At 38.9% G+C, this 20,335-nt stretch overlaps 1 protein-coding gene across 6 annotated transcripts in view; it reads left to right on the plus strand.

The window, feature by feature from the left end:
* DOCK10 (dedicator of cytokinesis 10) overlaps positions 1 to 20,335 on the plus strand; it is a 263,841-nt gene that overhangs the window by 101,544 nt on the left and 141,962 nt on the right. For 4 of the 6 annotated variants that reach the window (XM_088021536.1, XM_088021534.1, XM_088021535.1 and 1 more), the window contains exon 2: positions 9,563 to 9,682. In XM_088021536.1, the coding sequence (XP_087877662.1) occupies positions 9,563 to 9,682 (120 nt within the window). The remainder of the gene's footprint in view (positions 1 to 9,562; positions 9,683 to 20,335) is intronic. The other 2 variants (XM_028105196.1, XM_028105198.2) reach the window with 1 other exon arrangement.

Raw genomic sequence — 20,335 nt, forward strand, 5'->3', positions numbered from 1 at the left:
CCACAGAGGCAAATAAACTTCTAATACAAAAAGAAAACAGGGCGGTGTTGCCTGGGCCAAAAAACAACAAACGCCCACTATACACATTCAATCTCAAGTAGCCAAAAGTAAGAAAGGAAATAAAAGAAGGAGCTGACTGTCATTATGGAGAGATTTATTGAACACATTGGATGCATGTTGTTGACAGAACTATTTATGTTCTTGTGTGTGTAGCATGTATGTGTTTATTGCACACACACACATACACACACACTCCTCACACTCATCCTGAAAGTTCATTTGTGTGACGGTTAACGTACTAAAATAGTGTTAAAGGTTAAGCCAATGACAGCTTTCATCACAGATTTCATATAAATTAATCTAAAATTCCCAGCTGTTGGCTCTAAGGCATTAATTTCTCTGCTATCAGGCAGACTTGTAATTGGGTTGTGATGTATTTTTAATGATATTTATTATCTTTCAAGTGTTTCTAGAGAACTAAATGAGACATGTAATTAAATTTGATTCAGATCTTCTTGGACATTTTCTACTTCTTTATAAGCACCAGTGTTAGATGGAAAAGCAACCACTCTTATTTTTTTACTACCATTTGCTATACAAAAATGTGAGAATTTTGTTGGGCTGCTAAGAGGTATATATGGTCAAATTTCCTTAAAAAGAAAATGAGACTGAAAAAGTCTGAATTCAGTTTGAAAGTACACCTTACACCAGAGATTCTAGAAAGCTCACTGGTGTGCTTGGTTTTCCTAATGACAATAAGGGTTAACAAAATGGAATATTCTGATTTTTCTAACTATAATGTTTGTGTTGAATATGATGATTTATCTTTCTTTATATTTGCAAAGGGCTTTATAATTTACCAACTTTAACCTGCTTCATTTCACTGAAATGGACTAAGACATTGAAAGAGTTACTACTGGTTGATTTCTTCTGAGATCTATGTCCGTTTTTGTTACCAAGGGAACCATTTCCAAATTCAGCTTAATCTGAGCCTGCCCAGCTGTACAGTTCTTAACTTTGATTTAGCTAGTGTTTTTCCATTCTCATGAAACTGTGTACTTCAAGACAGAGAGAAGGTTAAAGGGTCAGCGTAAGATGGCTTATTCCTTCCTTAATCATTTCCTTTTTGGTAATGAAAGCTAGTCTTGTTTTCTGAAGCTCAGACATTTGAGAGGTTGTCCAGTGAAACTCCCTTTGATGAAAGGCTGAATTAAATCTGTCACACGACCACTGGCTGACAGCTGTGGCCATGGATACAGCTGTGTGAGCTCTCTCCAATTTTCTCATTTATTCTAAACACAAATGGTGTGGAAGTTGGTTCCGTTCCAATTGCACTAAGGCCAAAGGGTCCTGGATTAAGTTAAGGTCTCAAGAATCCATGTGTCATTTGTATTTTTATTTCCTCTAAGAAATTTAATCAGTTATCTTGATAACACTTAAATTAGTTAACAACTGTGTTGTTTCTAATTTGTTTTGGAGGTCTTGTGATTGGAATTCTTTTTAGGGTTTCTCTAAAAACCCTGTGGATCTTCACTGTTAGCTTTTTGCTTGTCTGTATGCCAAGATATGATGGGGATGTTTAAATAATTGGCATGTCATGCCTTGATAGAGTCTACTGTATTGGTCCGGAAGTAAATACCAATTTTTACTTGTTTGTTCTCCTGGATCATTAGCCAAAATGAATGGTTTTGTAAACTGAAGAAGGCACTCAGATGTAAGTTAATTCTATCATGAATATTCAAATTAGAATAAATGTTCAGATATCTGGAAAGGACACGGCTGACTGAGGAAGATTGAGAATGTCTCAACTACCAACACAGAGGGTATGCATGTCACAGAAGAATGTAAAAGTTCTCAAAGGCAGGGGGGATGCTTTTTTCATAATAGTGTTTCCTGGAAAGATTGGATTTTTTTGAAAAGGAGAACCAAGGGAATAGTACTAGTTCAGAACAACAAACTAGAGTGACCCCAGCAGTGAGTAACCAAGGCCTAGCTCCTTAATTACACTTAAAATTTAGAACACAAATATGTGGCCTCCCAAAATGAAGAATTTACTGTCACAATGGTTCTCCATTCTTCATCCCATCAACCCTTTTCCCTGATTAGTATTTAGCGATCCTATTTACTCCCAGTGCCTAGGAGCTTGACCTGCAAGAATGTAGCTTAGAGCTACAGAAATTCTATATCTATACCCTGATTGTTCTCTAGCTATTTATATTTGCAAAGCCAATGAGTTGAATACTAAACTCATCTTAAATTTAATCCTTTTTTTTTTAATCTAGAAGTATAAGTACCTGAAAATATTTTCTAGGCTTTCTCTCAAAGAAAATAAAAGGTAGAATTTCAAAGTTACCTTCATTTGCTGATATATGTGATTAGGTAGATTTCCTTTTTTGTTTATTTGGGGGGGTAGAGCAGCCAGACTTCAGGCGATTCACAGAAGAGACACTGCTCTTTTATTAAAAAATGTCAGTGTTTTCCTTATGTTATTATTTCCATTGCTTCCACAGAATCACTAGATATTAAGTCTTTTTTTAAGGAAATTTAGATAATAAATATAGAAACATGTACCACAGTTTCTGATACATGAAGATAAATTTAGTGTAATGAGTTTAATTGGTTGGTTGATTTGACTTGGTTTTGGTATACGCTTTTGAGTAAAACATGTGGGGTAATTTTCACTCCTTTTCAAATAAAGACAAATCTATATTTGTCTGGTATTTTGTGGTTCACTTAATACCCCCTCATACTTCATCACCCTGATCTTTGTAATAACACTGCCACAAACAGAAAGTTGCCCTTTGACTCATTTAAATCAACCTCACTCAGGTGCAACTTAAAAACCTTGTCCCAGTTACATAGCTGGTAGATAAAATGCTGTGACCCTCCAACTAGAGATTCTGACTTCTAATCTTTTGCCACAATGACCAATGCACAGAGGTGTTTAAGTAACAGCAGATGTCTGTGTTTCCCTACAGAGCTCAGAATACTTTAGTTAATACATTGCTAATTATTCTTCTCTTTTTTGCTGACATTAGATTCTAGGACCACATACATAATCTGTAATTATTTTCCCCAGTCTTCTTTCCCCAGTGTTTTATATATCTTTTTTTTAATTACTTGAAGCTGTTCCTGGTTGAACTTCCATGTAATGTCCCCACTGTGGTTTTTTTTACGTTTCCTCTCTGGTGGATCTTCAAAGGGTAAACAGTTTTAAAATCAAATAATTCTCCGGTGTTTCCATGGAGGCATGATAGTTTTGAAAGACCAAGTTCATTTTTTCACCATGATAAAAACAATACATATTCATTATAGAAAAATTTGGAAAACGAGAGAAGTCAAAATAGCAAAATCCTAAATGTCATATCCCATCCAAATATAATAAATGATAATATTTAGATCTATATCTCTAATCTTTCTTTAAATTGTTTAGAACTTGTGCAGATTAAGTTTAAATTTAAATTTAAATCCTGGTGTGCAATATTTATTCCCACTTTTATTTAATAATAATACATGAGCGATTTTGCTTGTTATTACCAACTTCCCAAAACACCAGTTGTAATGGCCACGTATTGTTTCTTAGAATGGATGCGCCATAATTTCTTTTTTTTTTAGCCATTTTTTATTGTTATGTTAATCACCATATATTACATAATTTGTTTTGGTGTAGTGTTCCATGATTCATTGTTTGCTCATAACACCCAGTGCTCCATGCAGAATGTGCCCTCCTCAATACCCATCACCAGGCTAACCCATCCCCCCACCCTCCTCCCCTCCAGAAACCTCAGTTTGTTTTTCAGAGTCCATCATCTCTCCTGGTTCGTCTCCCCCTCTGACTTACTCCCCTTCATTCTTCCTCTCCTGCTATCTTCTTCTTTTTCTTTTTTCTTAAAATATGTTGTGTTATTTGTTTCAGAAGTACAGATCTGTGATTCAACAGTCTTACACAATTCACAGCGCTCACCATAGCATATATCTTCCCCAATGTCCATCACCCAGCCACCCCATCCCTCCCACCCCCGACCACTCCAGCAACCCTCAGTTTGTTCCTGAGATTAAGAATTCCTCATATCAGTGAGGTCATATGATACATGTCTTTCTCTGATTGACTTATTTCACTCAGCATAACACCCTCCAGTTCCATCCACGTCGTTGCAAATGGCAAGATCTCATTCCTTTTGATGGCTGCATAATATTCCATTGTGTATATATACCACATCTTCTTTATCCATTCATCTGTCGATGGACATCTTGGATGCGCCATAATTTCTTAATCATTCCTTAACCTCAAGGATTTACTATTTCCCATTTTTAGCTGGTCTTGTCTTTCAGGCCTCACTATCTCTTAGAGATAGAAGTATTTTGGATTGAAACTTCCAAATTGTACTATGCGTGCATCTAGAGTCATTGTCTCTCCTCTGTAGCCATGCTTGCCATCCTGGACATCTTGATCATGGACCCCAGCCTCCTCATATTTTCCCCCAACAAGCCAATCATATACAAAACATTGTTACTCCCTTTACTAAAGAAGTGAGGAGTTACAAGGAGGAAACCACGGCAGGCATCACACAATCATTCATAAGTGTGTTTTAACCCATATCCTATTTTCAGTGTCCTTCCCAAAGCCCACTACAGCAGTAAGCCTCTGTCTACCACACACAAGTCTAAAAAATATCAACTGCTGGTTTTCTTAAATTTTTTATTTAAACTCAATTTAGTCAACATATAGTATACTGTTAGTTCTAGGGTAGAATGTAATGAGTCATCAGTTGCATACAACACCCAGTGCTCATTACATCAAGTGCCCTCCTTAATGTCCATCACCCAGTTACCCATCCCCCTCCAGCAACCCTCAATTTGTTCCCTATAGTTAAGAGTCTCTTCTGGTTTGCCTCCCTCTCTGTTTTTATCTTCTTTTTCCTTCCCTTTCCTTATGTTCATCTGTTTTGTTTTTAAATTCCTTATGTGAGTGAAATCATACAGTATTTGTCTTTCTCTGACTGGCTTATTTCGCTTAGCATAATACCCTCTAGTTCTATCCACATCATTGCAAATGGCAAGATTTCATTCTTTTTGATGGCTGAGTAATTTTCCATTGTATATATATACCACATCTTCTTTATCCATTCATCTGTCGATGGGTATCTAGGCTCTTTCCATCGTTTGTCTATTGTGGACATTGCTGCTATAAACATTGGGGTGCATGTGCCCCTTTAGATCACTATGTTTGTATCCTTTGGATAAATACCTAATAGTGCAACTGCTGAGTCATTGGGTATTTCTATTTTTAACTTTTTGAGGAACCAATGTTTTTTAGCAGCAGCTCTAATATCTTCACTTTTGGGATATGACCTCCACCATCCTGCCTGACTCTTATCTCTCTTGGATTAAGGTCAATAGTTTTTCTCCATCTTGTTCCGAAGATAATATTGCAAAGACATCCTTTTATACATCTTGGCTTCTATGTGTAGTTATTTCTTTAAAATAGAGTCTCAAAAAAGGAATTCCTGGATGAAAAGATAAAAACTTTTTTACTCAACAAATATTTATTGAGTGCCTCCTCTTTGCTCTTTGTACACATTAAATTTACAATTTAAGTGCTTTAAAATCATGACTAGTAGAAATTTAAACTCACAGACTTTACTTAACACCTATGGAATTAGTACTGTGGGTTTGGTGCTATTCTAAAAGTATAACATATATTGTCTCATTTAATCCTATAGTGTAGCTCCTACTGACATGTCCATTTTACAGATTGGAAACTAAGGCACAGAGATTCTAATTAACATGCCCAATATTCCATAGCCCATAAGTGGCAATTCCAGAGCTAGAACCCCAGGAATTCTGGTTCCAGAGTACATGTTACACTCTCTGTTCATCTCAGCATAGAACACCTATAATCACACTCTCCCTTTTACTTTGGACTCCCCTAAAATAAGTCTAGGTAGTCTAGGTTATTTCTTAGTTAGATTTTACTTCTATTCTGGAGAAAAGTCTAGGTTGATAATTTAATCATTTAACTTGTCATTGTTACACACTTTCAAATGCCGAGATTCTCAGTTGTCATTTTTTCACCCATTTGATTTTGAATTATAATTATGAAATTAATTCAGATCCTTGCAACAGTATACTATGTCCTCGAAATTTGCATCTTTAGCTAAGACATGTACAATCTGCTCCTTCAAACCAAATCAAACGACTCTTGACAGCCTGGGTTGTTACTAAGATGACAGGTTTACCAACTCTAGGGCTTAGATACTGTGTTGGCATTCCCTGAGAAGTTGTAGAATAAGAAGAAGGGAAGAAAGCATTTGTTTTTGTGACAGGAGCCCATTCTTCTACTGTGATGTTGAATTGGAGGAGAGCTGTGGATTTGGGAAAGTAGATCAAACAAATCTCTCAATATTTATGAGAACAACAGGGCCTGTTACCACTATGGAGCAACACAGCTCCGCTGCATAATAACAGGTACTGGTGGGTGCTTTTTCCCATGCCTGGAGCGATTTTAGAACAGCTAATGAAATTCATTAGTCATTTGAGAGAGAACAAGAGTAAAAAGCACTATAAAAATCCGATCCAATTCAGGATAATTTTGGCACACGCCTTAGCCCAGTTGGTGTATTTCCAAAAGAAAGAGGCACATTAAATTCAGGAGGGAAAACCTAACTGTTCTAAAGCTATAAATCAATGCTACTCAGCTCTCATTTTCACTCAACATCTCTGCAAGGAGCCATAGTGAGAAATTAACTGATTCTACCATGCTCATATACATCTGTCTCTTTGACTGAAACACTGAGCAGACAGCTCTCTTGTTCCAGAGAGAACTACTGGTCACATGACCTGGATCCTCACCATCACAGATGCATAAAGCATTACTGCCAAACACCGCCAAATCCCAGGCCCTAGGTGCTACAGAATGTGTCATTGTTATTTTTGCTTTTAAACCTCATATCCACAAAATTATGAAACACTGGATGTCTTGAATGCTGCACCTTGACCAACACATTCCCTGGAAAGACATAACTTTACTAAGCTATCCCTCAGAAGTCAAAAAATTAATGCATTATTTGAGGCATCCCTGCTAGGTTCTGCTGCCCTGTGTCAAAATAACCTCAGGGCAACATTTAAACAGGAAAGGTTTAATAAATGTCATCCATTGATTGGCTGATATGTCCTAGCCCGAAATGAATTAATAAAAATATACCTTCCAACAGATGTTTACAGGCTATGCCTTTTATTAAGTGTATCAAGGAGAGTTGGGGATTTAATTTTTCTATGGTGTTATTAATACCCTGTGACTTGCAAGCTCTGATTTTCCTACTGTACTAATTGAGGTGGGGCTAATTCTAGGTGGAGTGTGGGCCCCTGTGAAACATCTTCTTCGAAGGTCTTGTCTCCAGCTTGATATTACTGCTCACATTTGCAACTAAGGGAGATAAAATTAAAAGGATGGTGAGAACAGGATGGGAAAAGGCCCCCTAAAACATCTTATGTCATTTGCTTTTAAACCCATAAATTGCAACACACTAATCTCAAAATCCTGTTCATATCAACGTGAGGACGGGGAAAAGAGAGAACATATTAGTAGTTACATCATGGGCTGTTGGTATGAGTGCTGAAGGGTGTCACCATCCTTAAGCAAGAGAACCAGTGAGGGAAAGGGGCATAACCAACCAAATCTATGGTTCATTTGCTACACTTCATGCACAAGCACAATATAAAAAGGAGAAAAAAAAAAAAGAGGTTCCCAAATAAACCACATGTTTCAGACTTGAAGGTCTGAAGGAGCAGTATGTGATGTTCCAGGGTAAGAGATCCTAGAGATGGAACACTGTGGTCCGTAGCTGAGCTCCAGTGAGTCGTGGCTACTTAAAGACATTGAAAGCCAACGAAAAATAAACTAAAATAAAGCCAAATCTAACATCTGGAGCCTGCATTTGCCTCTTGAGCCATCAATTTGTGGTCCTTGAGATTAACATTGGCCTGGGAAAATAGGGAATTGGAACTTAAAATAAGTCTACATAGAATAATCATGTCAAAAGGCAGGAATTCTAGGACTTTTTTTTTTAATTGCCTAAATCTTGCCATAGTGTCTCTGTGTCTTCTGCAAACTAGTGAACATTTCACACGGGTCTTTCACTAAAGAGGTTGCGCTGGACAACTAAACATCTTTTCTCCAAATATTACATGGAGTCCTCTGTTTTTATTTGCTAAATCTGGCAGTCTTACTTGACGGACCCCTCCAGAGAGAGTATTCACCTTACATTGTCTTAGTTCACTTAAGCATTTGTAAAATGGGTTTGTTCTGTTTCATTTTAGTGCCGAAAGTGCATGGAAATCCTTGTTAGCAGTCCACGGTGTCACATCTTATTTTTGGTTTTGTTTGTATTTAGGAAAAATATCGACTGCTACTTTGAGGAGTCAATTAGAAATTATTAAAATTTTTTGGTGTAAGTTTCTGGGGCCTCACCAGCAGAGAGCTTCCAAAGAAGGCCTGAGAAATCAAAACTAAACTTCTGTGCTTTGCAGACTGGGCAGGGGTGAGGTCGATAGGAAACTGTTGATGTCATTGGTGTGCTAGAGAAAAAAAAACTTTTTCCACTTATGAGATTCCCCTTAGCATCCAAAGTTCATGGTGACCACTCCAGCTTCTGAGAGCCCCCAAATAATCTCAAAAACCATCCTTTTTCATTTAAGTTGTACAAATACTTTATCAAAGGGCTAGGGAACTCAAGACTGTGCCCTTGGTTTTCTGTTTTGTAATGTTTTGTTCTTTATTTGGGGACCCATTTTTCTCACATGTTTGCTGTAAATGCATCAACCCTGTAATGTGACAATCACACCTTTTTCCCCACTGACATTCATCATTTGGTGCTATAGGCCATTTCTTCGAGGGAAGTGCCTCTCCTCTTGGCTTCAGGATTTTAAAGCCATGTTGTTATCTGGCTAATTTTCCAGACTCTTCTCCATTTTCACCACACTGCATCCATAATAGTTACGTTTTTCTGTTCTGTTAGAGAATTACCCAGCTTCTCTCTGTTGTGTCAAAGAGGCTGAGAGCCAAGCAGTTAATCCTGACACAGGATCCATGCTTCAGTGACAACGAAGACAACCCGTGATACTTTGCTTGCTAATAGGGAGCCAACATTTTAAAATAGAGCCAAGTAAACCTCACAAGGAAGGATCTAATTCAGCAAAACTGATGATGATCATAATACTATAGCAAGCAAGCAGAGGACGTTTCTTCAAATTGACGGGGATAAGGTTTACGTGATTCAATGGATGTTTTTGGCTGAATAGCATGAGCTTTGGGAGCTCAGTGAGAACAGCTTGAATCACTGAGCAAGATGTGAAGTATTTCAAGATCTTCTCATATTATTTCAGATTTGGAAATAATAGTTATGTGGCTTTGCCCTAAATGCCTGGAGTCTCTGTGACTCCATTGGAAGGCCTGCATCGTGTCAAAGCCTTGGTAATGCTAAGAGGTGAAATCCAACCAGGCGTTGAGAAGAAACAAAATTATGTGTGTTGGTGGTTAATATCATATTTTCTTTTTCCACAGCAGGAAAAGCCCAGGCTCCTTGAGCCTTTGGATTATGAAACTGTCATTGAAGAACTTGAAAAGACCTATCGGAATGATCCCCTTCGAGATCTTCTGTTCTTCCCCAGTGACGACTTTTCAGTAAGTGTTATCTTTCCAAGCCATCTAAGTTCGAGAAGGCCTCACTGGTGATAGAAGATCCTCCCAAATTGGGTCGCTGTCTTCCCTTATAGATTCAGGTTGTGCTCCACGCTTTCCTGTGGCCACCCTACATCACAGTCACTGCAATGGGAAGCCACATCCACCCATAGAGAATGGCCAACGTCCTCTGACAGCTGAAAGTACCACAGTGGCCTTTTGGGACAGGAGATGCCCAGGGTGCTGCCTGGTTCCAGGTAGTACCGGTGTCCCCACCAATGGCTACATTTCTAACTGATGCCTTACCTAGCCTCACAGAGCATTTCTTCCCTCGCGCATTTCTAACTGAAAGCTTCTGAGCAACCGAAACCAACCAAAGGCAGAGGCAGGAATCTCTTGGCACAGAACGTGCAATTCTTAAAAATCACCCTTAATCTTGGCTGTCCTTTTGTAAGGAATTGTTGAGGCTTGTGGGCAAAGAAATGTAGGCCAGCACATCTTCATGGAAGGATTTATGATCTGAAGACAGTACTCCCTGGCATGTGAAATGCTCCTGAAGGTCGTAGAAAGAATGAATAAAAAAGCAATTCATTGTGGAATTGGAAACAGACGCAGTAAAATTATGGCTGATGAGCACCCGTGTGTCTCCAGCATTCCATTTGTGGTCATCTCAACCATTTTCACATTATTAGGAAATATCTGGGTAAACGGAGATCTCAATGGGCAGATGGTGACCTTTTCTGTTTTTTCCTAAAAGAGGGGTAGTCTTAGACATCATAAATGAGTATCTTAAAGCCGATGAAAAGGCCGCTCCAGGGTAACCCTGGGAAGTAGCCACTGTCCATGGAAACCTCTGCTGAGTTGCTAAGGCCTCATGCTCACGCTTCCACAAAGAGCCTCACACTCCTATTCTCTTCTCTTCTCTTACCTTTGGCTTCTGGTTTCTAAAGGTGAATTATTTTCACCTTCCTCCATGGGTTATTAAGAAAGAAGGTATATGGAAGTTCACCATTTTCTGTTCCAAGTATAGAGAACGATGGAAGAGAGGAGATAGACTCGTAGGAAGGAAAAAAGAAACTCTTCTAATTTGTTTTTCACATTTTTAAATGGCTCCTACTTTACTGGTTGACACACTTTAAGAGAGGTTTATCTCATGCAGAAATGTCATTTCCGTGGTTGGACCACGAGGGCTTGAACTGCAAGCATAAGTTGAGCCACATTTTTTTTTTTATTTCCACATCCTCACTTTCTTTCAGACTGAAGGTAAACCTTTATGAACAGACTCTTTCTGTCAAACAATGCAAAAATTCTTGAAACTTGGAGACCTTTTCTTCTAGCACTATTGTCCAGAAATATGACAAAAGCTACTCCAAATTCCCCCAACTCCAGAAGAAAGTAGAGGCATGCAGAAGGGATGTGACAGTTGCACTGAATTTGAGTTCATTTTTTGGCATCTTTCCACAATCATTTAAGTTAAAGATTGTCTGATTACTCCAGGACCTTTGCCATCCTTAATGGAGTAAACAGAGCATATGATAGCATACATACTTCCTTATTTTCCAGTAAATACACTGAATTCTTTCCTCCTGTGCTTTGCTGAAAACCCTTCTGTGGCCACCCGCATTGCCTTCAAAATGAAGGGCAAACACCTTAGCATTGCTCAAGAGTATTTCCAAAATCTAGTCCTTGTCCATCTCAAGGTCATTGTCTTCCTCCCCCACCTAACCCCTAACACTGTCATCACAGGCACCTTCATTCCCAATGGGTAAAATACTAGCACAACCCTCAATATAACATTATCTCACCCCTCAGACCATTTCCTTCCTTTATTCATTCACCAAATATATAAAATATACTAATGACTGTTAGGCATTAGTCTCAGACTGGGGAAGAAAGCAGCAGTGATTAGACAGGAACTGCCTGGTTTTAATGAAGCTTACCTTTCAGTCAGATGAATCAGGCAAAAATAAGAAAACAAGCTAATTAACCAGGTAATTAAGATAATGAAAATAAAGATATGAAACAGGGCCAGGTCATAGAAAAGAGGTGACATTTGAACTAAGTTCGGGATTCCCAAGGAAGACCAACCATGCTAAAACCTGAGAAAGGATGGAGTGTCTCGGGCTGAAGGAAGCTGCCACAAAGGCCCTGGACAGCTCTGGACAGAGAGAGGGGTCAGAGATGAGGTCTGGCAAGGGCAAGATGAGGCACTTGCATCTTATTCCAAATACAAGTAGCAAGCGGCAAGTCACCAAACTGTTCCGAGAAGGAGAAAAACTGACGTGGTGTATGTTATTGAAAACTCATCCGGCCTCTGCATGGAGAACATAAAACAGGGTGTTGGAGGAAGCTAGGAGTCCAGCTGGGAAAGTAGCTCCCAATTAGCAGGTGCTCAAGAGATATCGGATGCCACCTAGTCCTTATTATCAGAAAGTGTCATATCATACAGACAGCTAAATTGTCATGTGTATCAAACATGTGATAAAAAAAAGCTTTCGATATTATTACCACATGAAATTGTCAGTTTTTGAACAAAATTTGAATAGACTGTTTTCCCTTTTTTCTCCTCTACAGAGTAAGGGTTGACAAGCCATGGCCCATGGGTGGTCTGCTGCCTATTTTTATCTGTCCCAGGAACCAAGAATGATTTTTATGTGTTTTTTTTTTTTATACTACCTTGTTTTATTTTCTACACAGAACTGGGTAAATCATTGAAGGGAAAAAAAGAATATTTTGTAACCCATGAAAATTATACGAAATCAGGTTTTGGTATCTACAAATAAAGTTTTATTTGAACACAGTGATGCCCATTCCTTTACCTGCTGTCTGTGGCTGCTTTCATGACACACCACAGGAATGCAGCAGAGATGGAGGGCTCTAAAATATTTACAGTCTGACCCTTTACAGAAAAAGGTGGGGCAGCCCTGCCATCACGAATGACACTGGGTTCATTTTGGGGGTTTTTCATCTCCCTCTGTGTGGAGTAAAGACCCTTCCTTAAACACCCTCTGCCACTGTCTGCTACATCCACAGCCCATGTCTCCTGTCATGGGTGTTGCTCACCAACAGGAAGCCCCCTGTTCTCCTGGCTAGAGTATCATTTCCCAGGCTCATTTTTGAGCAATGGGTAAGGATTCTCTGGGATGTGGGTGGACAGTCTCTGCTCACCCAGTGGGAAATGATAATAGAATGACCACCCCATCCCCGGGGCATCACAGAATGGAAGGAGGGGAGCAGCTCCAAACCTCCCACCCTCCCTCCAAACGCCCCGAGCCTGGTTGTGCCCTACGGATGAGAGAATCCAACTCACTTCCATGTTTCCATGTTACCAAGCAACCCCACTTGAGGCAGACATGATTCATTACTGAGTTTGTTTAATCAATATTTATTCAGCACCCACGAGGTGCTGAATATAGAACAGCACTTCCCAGACAAGTGAGGCCAACAAGAAAAACAAAAGCCCTGTATTTAAGGAGTGTGTGCCCTAATAGGGATGAAAAATAAAGTCGATTAAGAATCCTGGCTTCTTATGGTTAAGACATATCAAGAAACAGGGGCTTCAACTGCCATTTGATACACCTTAAGGGAGATTATTTTTTACCAAGACAGGATTCCTGCAGTGTTTCTCCCTATTCACCCTGCTGACCCAAACCACCACATCTTTTTTTGCCTAGATCCCCAAAAGTAGCCTTTAACCAGTCTTCTTGCTTCCTTCTTTGCCCTCATTTAAAAGAAACTTTAGAAATACAAATCAGACAATGAATGCTACAGCTCTAGTTAAAACTTTTCAGTGGTTGCCCATTGTCTTTGGTGTCAAAACCAGCTTCTTGCCATTGTCCCCATCACCTGGTTCTGCATGACCTCAGAGCCTTTATCTCCTTGCCCTGTTTCTCTTGGTCATTGCATGGATACCTAACATTCTCTCTGGTTCCCTGAATTTGCCAAGCTCGTCGCCTCTGTCAGGACCAGTCTGCTCTCTTGCACAACAGGTCCCTGTTTTTCATTCATAATTCAGTTCAAATGCTCCCTCTCCAAAGAAGCATCCATGACTCCAACCATGCTGTGTCCCTCTATGACCCCACCCTGTTTTCTTCTCTTTCTAGCCCTGTCACTACCTAGAAAGACCTCAGTTTGCTTTTTCTCTCCTCTGTCACTCGTTCTTCACCATGAGGGTGTACCCTTGAGCAGGGCGGGGATGTGTTCCGTTTTGATCATTGGGAGGCCCCCCCAGACACTAGAGTGGCACTTGGCACAAGGCAGGTGGAAAAATGAACACTTATTTCCTGAATTATCTTTCAGAAACATGTAGGTTATTATTTTAGAACATAACTTTAATCCTTTGAGTACCTTTAGGAATGAAAAGTCCATTCCAAAGTGAAATTTAAGTATAAAGAGAATGAAGTAATTGGTTTTGCTTGATGAGGAGGAAAGTGATCATTAATACGATACTTTCCTCTTTGACACAACCCAACATACCACCTTAAGAAAACAGCACTAATAAAAAAAAGAAATAAATAATTTAAAATTTTTTAAAAATTTAAAAATTTAAAAATAGGAAACAGCACTAAGATCACGATCCCCCTTCTCCAGAAGCTCATTCAGCTGTTCTGGCTAAGGAGCTCAACAAAGACTGATTTCCTCTCTGTAATCCTTAATGTACCTGCTTACTGTTACTAGACATGGGAGAAATCACTTTGCATCTGTATTTCAAGTACCCAACGCAACGTCAGGCTTGTGGGCTTTCAGTGAAGATTATGGAACATTGAGTTACAATCGTCTTCTTCCTGGTTAAGGAGCTGGGGTGGAAGCATTTTCCGTTGTCTTGGCACATCCAGTGCATGGGTCCTGGGAGCAGGCAGTACCATCTTCGGGACCACTTGCATCATAATGAATCCCTAAGAATAAGGAGTCTAGATGCAATTCTTAACTCATTCATTTCTAAAACGTGTGCTACTTCACTCATTGTATTTGCAACTCTTGCTTTTCTCATCTTTCTTTTTGAAGCAGTTAGAAATAGAAACTTAGGACAAAAAAGTAAGGAACTTAGTCACCAAATTGTGGCTTCATAAAATAGGCAAGGAGAGTAAGGAAGGAAAAACAAGAACTAAAGAACAGTTTCAAGGACACACTGAATCATAGTGTTGAGTGGTTCAGTTTGAGAAGAGACTGATTAAAAAAAAAACCAGCAGAACAAAAAATAAGAAAGCCAGAAATGAGTTTCCTGCTGAATAACAGATACAGAAAGCCTGACGTGGAATCACCACTGGACTTACAAAACCTTAAATAAGAAAGTTCAGAGGTCTGCCAGCTAGCACACTGCGGAAGACCACCCAATCACCTGCATTTCAAGCTGGACTGTGCCAGCAAAACTGCTCTATTTCAACTCAGCTCTATGGCTTACCTTCTGTGAGTTAAGCTGCATATATCAACGGCACCAGTATGAACAAGAAGCGGTGCTTACACGTGAAAGGTTATGCTTTTGACACCAGGCAGTGCCATTTTCCAAAGTCAAAAGTCCATGTTGCTTATGGGAAATGGCCTGCCTGAAGAGTTACACAATCTTCTCAAATCCCCTCTTCATCTCAGTCATTCAGAATTAGTGTCTCCGGGTTCCCCAGTGTATCCTGCAGTTTTCATTGGCTCATTATTATTACTGAGTGGATCGTGAATTCTTAACATACCACTGGCTTGTTCTTTCCACAGTATGTTTTTAGCTATAAAAAGCAACTGGTATATGGGGACTTCCAGACTCAACTGCGTGGGTCATTTTGGTGAGAGGAAGCAGAAAGACCTCAATATCTTTTAAATTGAAAAGCAGAAAGGTTCTGAGTCATTTGTGTTTTGGTTTTTTTTTGTTTGTTTGTTTGTTTGTTTCTTCTTCTTGCTTTACCTAACATTTTATAGAACTCTCAACCTCTTTTTAGTCCTTGGCTTCTGAGCCTGAAAAGTAGGCTTTAAGTGGCCCACAGTGTTCATGCAAGAACATTGTAATTGCAATTTAAAAGCTAAGTGATAGTCTTTGTCAAACTAGGTTATTTCTAAGTTCTAATATTCCTCTCGTTTAAGCTAATGAGGCTGAGATTTGCAAAGGCTCTTGTTCAAGGATGTGGAGTATCTGTGAGGACAGAAATCAAACACGAGTACCTTGACTTGCTATTTGCGTTTCTGTCTACACAGCATGCTTATGGTCAGCTGCTTCTTAGAAAAATAAGATGTACAATTAGGGGGAATATTAACTCCTTGAATCCCACAATCGATACCATCAGAAAATTGATATGGTAGTGAAGAATTCTAGAGTGCTTATTTCAGTTGAGTAAGAATATGTGGGGACTTCTCTGGGCTTGATCGAACTAGGAACATAGAGACACAAAAAGTGTACATAAAGGCCGGTACATAAATATTCATAGCAGCATTATTTGTAAGAGACCAACAGTGCAAATGTCCATCAAATGATGAATGAATAAATATAATGTGGTCTATCCACATGATGGAATATTATTCAGTCATAAAAAGAATGAAATACTGATTCATACTACAACATGGACGAAACCTGAAACCACTATGCTAAACTCAAGAAGCCAGTCACAGAAGACCACATATGGTATGATCCCAACTGAAATGTCCAGAATAGGCAAATCCATAGATAGGAAGTCAGCAGTTGCCAAAGCCTCAGAAGAAAGAAGAACAGGAAGTAACTGCTAGTAAATATGGAGTTTCTTTTGGGCATGATGAAAATATTCTAAAGTCAAAAAATGATGATGGTTGCACTACCCTGTGAATATATATAAAACCACTGAATTCTACACTTTAAAAGGGTGAACTTTATGGCATGTCAATTGTGTCCTAATAGCACTGTTATTTTTTAAGAAGGGATTTTTCTAGGCATTAAGATAAGGGTAATATAGATGGTCAGAGATAGGGTGCAAAAAAATCATAATACACGTCTATATTCAAGTACTTCATTCTTTAAAAGGAATAAAGAAGTATACCAAAGAAACAAGAACATGGGAAAACATTTCATTTATTGTTATCTTTTATTCCCAAAGAGGATCTAATGTGGCTTCCTTATATACCAGCAATGCATACACTGAATTAATTATACACACACACTGAATTAATCACTAGCAGAGCTTTTGGATCTAAAATATTCCAGAGTGAAGCTGCAGACTTCATGTATGATACAGACAGTACAGTTCACAGTTCAGAGAAGAGAAAATGTACGTTGGATGAATTAGAAAAGATTTTCAAAAGGAGCTGGTACCTATACTAAGCCTGAGGTTAGGAAAGAACAGGGAAAGGCAAGAACTTTTCTGAGAGGAGGAGGAGCATGGGTAAGGCTCGTGCAGGAATGAGCCCAGCGTGGAAGAAGGAATGTGAGCAGCCATATGGAAAGATGTGGGGCAGGCTGGATGTAAGCGGGTTGGCTGGTGTCTTAGGCCATTGCTCGTCACGGGGCCATGTCCACAGGCCTCACACCGAGCAGGCTTCTTCTCTGTGCCTCCCTGGAAAGTGAGCTAAGACCACAGCCTCTGAGCACTTGCCAAGGGAAGGTGCAATAAGTATATTGTTGGAGCACTGTGCTCTATGAATGTTCACATTTCCCCATATGTAAAATGTATCCTCTTTAGAGGAGGCGAGACACATTTTGAAGCCTAGAAAATGAATCACAAAAAAAAAAAAAAATGAAATGACTTGCTCAGTGGTTTACCAATCCAAGAGTAAAAAACCTTAAACCACGTCCCCGAACTTCCCTACTTATATTCTTATTTTATTTTACTTTATTTTACTTATTTATTTGAGAGAGAAAGAGAGAGAGCAGGGTGGAGGGGCAGAGGGGAGAGAGTCTTAAACAGACTTCGCACTGAGCGTGGAGCCCAACATGGGGCTCCACACAGGGCTGATCTCACAACCCTGGGATCATGACCTGAGCCGAAATCAAGAGTCAGACAATTAGCCAACTGTGCCACCCAGGTGCCCCCTACTTATCTTCTTAAATACTGTGATAGATAAGTCCCAGTGCTTGACTTGGATGGATGATGACAACTGTCCAATTATGGTCAACTGCTCAATTTTTGTGCATTTCCTGTACACTTTAAGTTCAGCAAAACAAGAAGGACCTTCCGCTTAAAGCACAGTGAATAAGTTAACAGAGATAAAAGATACAGCATAGGGAATATAATCAATGGTATTGTAATAGTGTGGTATGGTGACAAATGGTAGCTATGGTGAGCATAGCATAACATATAGAGTTGTCAAATCACTATATTATACGCCTGAAACTAATGTGACATTATGCATCAACTACCTCAAATTTAAAAAAAATAATAATAAATGAATGAATGCATAAAGAGGAAATTATTGAGAGGGTAAGCACAACGAAGGTATTAAAGTGATATTCTCGTGTACTTAAAAAAATAAAACAAAATCACAACAGTACTCTTCGGAATGTGATAAAAAGTGTTTTTCAAGCAATTAATACAGTGTAAAGTGTCTACTCTACTAGAATATAAGGCCACATCAGTGTCTTAACCTGAAAAATTTGGTGAAGACCACTTTTAAACACATGCTTAGGTTGGAATTGATCCACAAAATATTTGTTAATAGTCTTAACTATAAGGCTTGTTGAATTCTCCAGCTTCAGACTGATTGATGACTATAAACGCCATCATTTTTGTCCTTCTTTTTAAGCAGTTGAGATCTACAGTACTGTCAAAGGAGGCTTTTGCTCAGCCCCGGGGATAGGAAAAGCAGCCCTTTTCTTAAGACTTCGACCAGTGGCCTTTGGCCAATTGAGAAATGGCCGTGATGTGCTTGGAATGAAGTCTTCTGTGGTCACTTCAGCCAGCAGAATGGTGGCTGTGTCAAAGCCACAGAGACTACCCACAAAAGGGTGGAAGGAACCAGAAAGTGACAGGGCAGTAGTTGAAGATGTCTGAGTATCATGGACCTGAAATTGCAAACACAGGCCTGCATGGTTCGTTTCATAAATAGAATGACAGTTTTTATTTCCAAATGCCTAATCTCTGGACAGTAGGCCCCTTATAAAATTCTACCCCCTAAAGAGGAGCTTGGCCGAGTTCCAGTGCTGTCTCGGATCCGTTTCATGCAACTGAGCTCTACTAATTGTCGACCAGAAGGTTTGTAAAAGAGAACAGGAAGTCTGCTGTGGCCAAGGCAATTTCTAGTGGTCTGAAAGCATCAAATTCTCAGAAAAGAAGTTCTTCGTAACCATATTAATACCCGTAACAAATATGACTGACTGCATACTTCTCTTCTTATTTGATCAATTTATCTTTGCTTCAGTGGAGACACATTGAAGAAAGAAAACATGAGTGGAAGGGTCACAATTCTTAAAGTTGAAACTTTATGGAGGCCTTCTGCTTTTTCAGCCAAATTCTCCAGTAGCACAGCAAAATACAACTGAGATCAGTAGCATGTCATAGGCATTCATTATACATGTATGCCTTTTCTTGTGCCTTGTGTATTATGTGCAAATGGGAAATAATGCAACTTGTAAAATAATGTTTTAGATTTATCACATGGTTACATGAGGGTGATTCAGACTCAGTTGTCTTATTTTAAGAGTCAACATCATTTCATAACCAGAGGTCACCAGGAATCACCCCTAGCCATTATACACGTGGTTATACACACAATTCGTTTTTATAAGCTCCAACCTGAATGAATTTCCAATCTCATACATTGCATATGTATTATGCATTTGGGGCTCTAATTTTACTGTATGACATTCATGAATCAAGTGGCTATGTGATTATTATTACTGGAAACCTGAGTCCAGATACCGGAAGCTTACCATTAAGGAAAAAAAAAATTTCTTAAACCAACTCAGTCTTCAACTGATGGTATTATACCACAGAGCCATGATCTTAGTGGAGCACTAGGTATAGCTACTGAAGAAGTTTACATTTGAGTCATGCTACTCTACTCTCCATCAGACGTAGAGTACTTTAGAGCAACTATTATTTTTTAAAAGCAAGGAAACAATAGGAGACTGCACAGGATAATGAGAAAGAGGAATGATATTTTTATATAAAAATGTATTATAAAATAATGGCTGAAATATATAAAACTGTTTTAATAAGAAAAAATCCCTAATCTTGCCAGTAGATTATAATATGTGATGTTCCCTGGAAACACCAAGCAGGTTTACACTGTGTATCTGAGAATTATCTATCCAGACAGGAAACAAATTCTCCCCAGATAATTGAAATCCAAGAAGAATCTCCAAAACTCAATTTTAGCATGGATTTTAATCTTTTACTTCACACTTTCAATAGAGTTTATAACTGTTCATCTTCTAACAGAGTGTACAACATAAAAGAAGCAAGTTGAAAGAGGCAATTCAAAAGGAATCAAAAATGTAAAATCTAAATAATATGTCCTAAATTGGTCCTATCATACTTGACGTAGGTGTATCTACACTTGACTTGCATTGATAGCCATGGCCTTGTAGCACTTCCAGACTGTGTTCACAGAACTGCAGTGAAATCCACGGATCAAGGGAACTCAGTCTACCGCTGCGTTTTAGGATGGGCATTGATTTTTATCATATGATGTATCTATACATCCAAATGACATATCTAGAACTTAGTTTTCTCATTATTTTTATACATACGTATGATGTATCTAGAACTT

The sequence above is a fragment of the Eumetopias jubatus genome, unplaced genomic scaffold (assembly GCF_037043125.1).
Source record: "Eumetopias jubatus isolate StellerSeaLion01/CBP00866 unplaced genomic scaffold, mEumJub1_p1.0 scaffold_3, whole genome shotgun sequence".
In the NCBI taxonomy this organism is placed as follows: domain Eukaryota; kingdom Metazoa; phylum Chordata; class Mammalia; order Carnivora; family Otariidae; genus Eumetopias; species Eumetopias jubatus.